This window comes from Narcine bancroftii, chromosome 5, assembly GCF_036971445.1.
Source record: "Narcine bancroftii isolate sNarBan1 chromosome 5, sNarBan1.hap1, whole genome shotgun sequence".
Classification (NCBI taxonomy): domain Eukaryota; kingdom Metazoa; phylum Chordata; class Chondrichthyes; order Torpediniformes; family Narcinidae; genus Narcine; species Narcine bancroftii.
Window position 1 is genome coordinate 974,269 of NC_091473.1, and position 6,883 is coordinate 981,151.

The 6,883-nt window shown below is 39.7% G+C and overlaps 1 protein-coding gene across 3 annotated transcripts in view; it reads left to right on the forward strand.

Moving 5' to 3' along the window:
• Nucleotides 1–4,657, forward strand: part of LOC138763021 (hyaluronidase-1-like) — a 53,227-nt gene extending 48,570 nt beyond the window's left edge. For all 3 annotated transcript variants that reach the window (XM_069936521.1, XM_069936520.1, XM_069936519.1), the window contains one exon: nucleotides 289–4,657. In XM_069936521.1, the coding sequence (XP_069792622.1) occupies nucleotides 289–612 (324 nt within the window). In that variant the 3' untranslated portion in view covers nucleotides 613–4,657. The remainder of the gene's footprint in view (nucleotides 1–288) is intronic.
• Nucleotides 4,658–6,883: the final 2,226 nt, after the last annotated feature.

Consider the following 6,883-nt stretch of genomic DNA (forward strand, 5'->3'; position numbering starts at 1 on the left):
TACGAGGCCCCAAACTTTGGGATTCCTATGGATACTGGTGACCTGCTGAGTTTCTCCAGCACATTAGAGCATTCATTGATCAGCAGTCTTTCTTTTATCCACAATGTTTGAAATCAAGCTCAGGTTATCAATTGTGATCTGCTCATCACTTGAGGACAAATCAAGATGTAACTCCATGGCTAAATTCTTCTGAACCTGCTTGAAAAATTACAACTTTTTCTGGAAACTTGAAGATGTTAAAAATCAGTGGCTAAACATTTCTGATGTTGTTTTGTGTTTTGCTATTAGAAACTCTGTGAGGCACTGAAGGACTACATCGACGAGAAGCTTGGAAAGTACGTTCTAAATACCACGACAGCTGCCATGTTGTGCAGCAGAGTTATGTGTGGTGGCCACGGACGATGTGTGCGACAAGACCCGGAATCACGGGCCTATCTGCATCTCGACCCCAGAAGCTTTGAAATTATCTCGGTTCTTTCATCCTCTGGCTCTACATTAACAGCACGTGGGAGCTTGCATTTAAAAGATGTGCAAAACATGAAAGCAAGGTTCACGTGCCACTGCTACAGGGGTTGGACAGGATCCCATTGCCAAGATAAATCATTCTTTTAGATAATTCTGTGGGAGGGGAGGGGAGGTCCTCCCTATTTTTAAATCCTAAAGATAATAATTCACATTTAAAACCCTCAAATGCCTACATTTTTATCTGTGTCGACAGGTTGCTCGAAATATTTCAGCACCAATAGTAATTTGTAGATATTTGTCATAATGGAAAATGGCCTCATTGAAACCACACATCTGCAGAACTCTTTGATGGAAGAGGGATAGAAGAAGTGGGGTTAGTGGTCCTTTATGGAATGCTGTAAATGTGGTAAATTTAGAGTTGAGTGCAATCTGAAAACCAACATCAGCGCTTGCTACAGCGGGAAATTATTAAACATTCGTGGTCATGGCCTTCTCTTTTTCAAAGTTTGAATTTTGACAAAGTAAAAGCTATCAATAAAGTTGTTCTAATCAGAATCCTACAAATTATCAAACTTTTTGCAGAAAAAGATTGGCGGAATTGTGTGTTCCCACCTGAGATTTACTACAAACCTCACCCTAAAATCAGTCCATGTTGCAATTCACTCCCAAGTACCTGACGCCTTTCATTAAAGGAAGTTAATTGTTGGCACAGGTAACTCTTAACAGGATCCCTGAACTTCCAAAGAGATTAAAAATGGCTGCCAAAGGATATCCTCGGTGAACTCCTGTGGAGCCTAATTAGCTGATCTCACAAACCACTAAAATTAGTTCTGCACGGAGCCTCTTATGGGGCCCACGTGAACAACCTGACAAAGATATCAATGAAGGCACTTGTTAAGACTAGTGTAATTTGTCCTATTGCTTGGTAGCAAAATGAATCTTTTGAGTTTATTTATTGATTTACTTTTCTGATGCAGACAGTTTTTATTCCTTTGGGGCAACTTGTATTCTGCAATCTTTGATGCATTACTGTGTTACTTTCTGTAATTCAAATTACTTGCACGGCGCTGCAGCAATGCTTGAACAAATGTTAAAAGTGTTTGATGTCTTAATCCAATGCAACATAAAATGGTGGGATACAGTTGAGAAGCTTTGATTCCTCCATACTCTGATTATCTGATCCCATTATTGCTGCTCATACTTAGTGCGCTAAGAGGAGTCTGTAATGATAGTGAACGTGGTTCAAGGCAACTAGCAACGCCTTACTGTTTGATTAGACTTGGCTGCCATCAGGGGCTGACACAGAGCAGGAGACACACTGTATGCAGATCTGTAATGGAGACATGCAGCCTCATGGCCTCATGGTGCTATTTACATCAACTTTAAACCCTTCATCCACGTGTTGTCTTAAGAGCTCACTCAAGATGAAACAGAGTCCAGGTTGCCTCCTTGCCCTCTTAGGCAATATACAAAACAGGAAAGAGGACGAGGAGGAAGATACCTTAAAAAGTGAGAATCTAAATAGCAAAAACTTTAGTAAATATCCACTGCAATTACAGACAGTCCCCGGATTACGAACAAGATCCGTTCCTCAGTCTGTATTTAAGTCGGATTTGTAGGTAAGTCGGAACAGGTACATACGCTCCTTATTTAGCGTCAGTTGGTCAAATGCTTGTCTTAGTATATAGTATACATTTTACCTTTCTATGCATATAAAACTACTGGAGTCAAGTTCTTGAAGTAGGCACACTCAACACAGTGTGAACGGCAACATGATTCAACTTAAAATGGCAGACGTCATGCTCCTTACTCGAGCCAATGCTCCAGAAGCCGGGAGTAGTCCATTCGTAAGTACGAGTTGTCCGTAAATTGGACGCACGTAACCTTGGGACAGCCTGTATGCATTCCATGGTAATGATAGGTAGTAAATAAAAGAGAGCTTGACAGAAGTTGCAAGCAAACACCCATATCTTTCCACATAATCATGACTTTTGAATTTAGCATGGATAATGGGGAACAAATATCCTAAATGGAGAAATAAAATGGTAGGTCTTTTATATTGGAAAGGTGATCTGTTTCTGAAGGTGAACCTGATAGGAGGCAGAACCACGTACAACTTCAGGAATAAAGACTGGATTTTCAATTTGTATATCTGCCAGATTTAGTTGATAATATTTTTCAATTGAATCCTCAGAAAGAGTTAATTGGAATTATACATGATAGATTATGAAAATTATGGCCAGTACTTCATGATAAGATTAAAAAGGCTTGGGAATTGAAACTTGCAAGACCCCTATCTGTGGACCTATGAGACAAGATTTTTAAACTGGTAAATACCTCGTCAATATGTGCCTGACATTCATTAATTCAATTCAAAGTGGTGAATCGTGTTCACATGCCCAAAGATAAATTGGCTAGTATTTTTTCTAATATTAACCCAGCTTGTGACAGATGCAAATCTGAAATTACTACATTGACAAATATGCTTTGGTCTTGTTCATCCTTAGAAAACTACTGGAAAGAAATTTTTAATATCTCTTTATACTCCAGGTGGAGCCACAACCCAACCCAATAACTGCTCTTTTTGGGGTTATTGACCCAGAGATAAGGAGTTTTTCTATATCTGAGCAACAGGTTGTGGCCTCCTCTACATTGTTTCAATGGTTTTCTCATATTATGTCCTGTTTAAGTTTAGGAAAAAAAAGTTAGATATGTATTTGATTCATCAGTGAAATTTGAAGATACATGGTGTCCTTTTATGTCTTATTTTCATTTGATGAAGATTTTTAAAAATGTGATTAGATGTACTCTCTTCCAGATGAGATATAGTCTTATCTTTGTTGTTTTGATTTACTCTACTAACCAAAAACTATAAAATATATAGTTTATATAATAAAATCCTCGAGATAAGCCTCTCAGCTGCACACTCTGTGAAAGCTCTTCGAGGGATGGTTCTCCGATGCTCTGCAAAGGGAGTTCTGTGGGTTTCTCTCTCACTGCTCCCCCCCCCCATCTGTAATCACTTCTGTTCTCAAGCTCTATGACTTTACTGCTTTCCATTAAACCTGCTTGCCTTTTCTTTCCCCTCCCCCTTTCCTGACCTTCCAGTTCTTTCACCCACCCAGACCTACCATACCCCCTTCCCTCTCATTGCTGCTGTCCCCACCCTCCTTTCTCCACCCATTATCTCCTACCTTTGCCATCCCCTCCACCCTTTTGCTCAGACGCTTGCCAGCATTTTCTCATACTTTGATGAAGGGCTCAAGCCCGAAACTTCGGTTCTGTATCTTTCCCTTTGCTACATAAAGGACATTGATTGACCTGCTGAGCTTCTCCAGCATTTTGTGTTTTTACTCCAGAAGTATAACCAAGTGTTTGAAATAAAAACAAGGACTGAGGCATAGAGACATAGAATTTCACCAATTTCAGAGAGAAAAAGAATTATTTCTCCTCTGAAACTGGTTCCCTGTCCCTGGACCCTTAAGACAGAGGAAACATCTTCCCTGATCTATTTTATCAATCTCTTTAAGAATTGTGTGCATTTGGATGAGATTTCCTCTCATTCTTCTAAACTCCAGAGGATACAGTCATAGTCCACATTCTTTCCTCATGCAGGAAACTACCATCCCTGAAACCATTCTATGAATCTTCACTGCACTTCTTCCATGCAGGGATTATTTCTAGGGTAGAGAGTCCAAAACTGTAGCCAACACTTCATTTGAGGTCTCACCAAGGCTCTATACAACTCTCTTCTGTTACACACACTGTTTTATATGCATCCTCTGGCAGCTTGTTTCATATAGTGTAAGGTAAAACATCATGAGATGGGAATGTGTAGGGAGTTACCCTGTACAGGGCAGTAACAAGAAGGGGAGGTGTCCTTGTACTCCTGTTAGGTAAAACATCATGAGATGGGACCGGAGAAGGAGTCACCCAGTACTAAGGAGTAACAGAATGCATCCTTGTACTTACAAGATAAGAGAGACATTGATGGATTGAGAGGCAGGAAGCTAGCAGGAAAAGGATAGCAACAGTTTTAGTCATTGGACAAGTAATGATATGATGATGTTCTAAGCATGTATCCAAGGGTATAAAAAATCACCATTTTGCTGATAACGGCAGAATGCATTCTCCGACTAAAATGTTTAGTCGCAAGTGTTACAATCCGGTAATAAAGAACAAAGAACCCTGATTTCGACTCAGCCTGGTGTTTGTCTCACTCATTCATGAACAAAGCAGACCTAACAATAGTCAGTACCCTCTGTGAAGAAGATGGTTATGCGGTTGAAAATTGTAACACTTGGAAATGACATTTCACAGACATGGGTGAAATTTCAACTCTGGTTTCTTAGTCCAGGTCCTGTAACAGCACCATACTACGGTTTTATTATTTACAAACCCTCTTTAATTATTTTTGTGAGCTGCATCAACTAAGAATGTATAAGACCACAAATTCGCTATCAGAGTTAAACACGAAAGTCCATGATTGTAGGAGAAACACAAAAAAAGCTGGAAGAACCTAGCAGGTCTCGCAGCATCCATAGTTGCTAACTAATATATGAACAATATAACCAATATTTTGGCCCTGAGCTCTGCTTCAAGGTATATCCAGAAATGTCGGTTATATAACTTTACCTCTTAAGGACGCTGAGTCCTGCTGAATTCCTCCAGGATTTCTGGGCTTTTACAAACTCACTATCATTATAATTTCTCTTGGACCAAATAATTTTGTGTTCCAATAAATACAATCCAAATTTCTATGATCCATCAGCATAGCCAGATCCTTTAAATTCCAATATCAATCCAGTAGATCATTCACCTACATTTTACAAGATTTATATGTTAACCATGGGCCAGCACAGAGGGAGAGCTCCAGCAACCTGGGTTCATTCCTGACCTTTAGTGTTGTCTGTGTTACAAGCCCAGAGAACCCCAGCAGCAATAAAAGTTCATCAAGACAAATGGCTACTTAAACAAACGTTGCTTTTAATTATTTTTAAACATGAAAATAGAATCAAACTTTGATGATGGGGTGGTGAATTGGATTAGTAAATATGCAGACGATACTAAGATAGGTGCTTTTAATTATTTTTAAACATGAAAATAGAATCAAACTTTGATGATGGGGTGGTGAATTGGATTAGTAAATATGCAGACGATACTAAGATAGGTGGAATAGTGGATAATGAAGAAGGTTTTCTAGGATTGCAGAGGGATTTGGGCTGCTTAGAAAAGTGGGCTGAAAAATGGCAGATGGAATTTAATGCTGATAAGTGTGAGGTGCTTCATTTTGGTAAGAAGAATCAGAATAGGACATATGTGGTAAATGGGAGAGCATTGAGGAATACAGAAGAGCAGAAAGATTTAGGAGTGACGGTACATCGTTCCCTGAAGGTAGAAACTCACGTGAATAGGGTGGTGAAGAAGGCTTTTAGTATGCTGGCCTTTATCAATCATTGCATGGAATATAGGAGTTGGGAGGTGATGTTGAGATTGTATAAGACGTTGGTGCGGCCTAATTTGGAGTTCTGTGTGCAGTTCTGGTCGCCTAATTATAGGAAGGATATAAACAGAGTGGAGAGAGTGCAGAGAAGGTTTACCAGAATGTTGCCTGGGTTTAAGCATCTGGAGTATGGGGAGAGATTGGACAGATTGGGTCTTTATTCTTTGGAGCGTAGAAGGTTGAGAGGGGATTTGATAGAAGTATTTAAGATTATGAAAGGGATAGACAGAGTGGATGTGGATAGACTATTTCCGTTAAGAGGAGGAAAGATTAAAACAAGAGGACATGAGTTAAGAATTAAGGGGCAGAGGTTTAGAGGTAACATGAGGGGGAACTTCTTTACTCAGAGAGTGGTAGCTGTGTGGAATGATCTTCCGGGAGAAATAGTGGCGGCGGAGTCAATTGTATTATTTAAGAAAAGGTTGGACAGGTATATGGATGAGAGGAAGATGGAGGGTTATGGGCATTGTGCAGGGAGGTGGGATTAGAAAGGGGTGTTTGGTTCGGTGCGGACTAGAAGGGCCTAATGGCCTGTTTCCGTGCTGTAATTGTTATTATTATTATTATTATATATTATTTAACTTATCTCTATTGACTTACTTAACCTAACTTAACCCCCTTCTAATTCTAAGCGAACATGTGTGTAATGTGTATATATTCAGGAAAGTTCTCTGTTTCACTGTCCAATCTCACTTCTCACTCCTCCAAGTTCACCAGTATCAAGCAATTCTTATACTGTGCATAGAATTTAACATTTATGAATTTTCACCAGGCTCTGATGCTAAAAGGTAAGTGGTTACCACTCAGGAAGGTTCTTGTTGGTTTCAGAGAGCTATCTGTTGCTCGTTGGACACACACACAAACCAATTTCCTCCAATCAGTCACTTCAGTGTCTTGCCAAAGAAACTTGCCCCA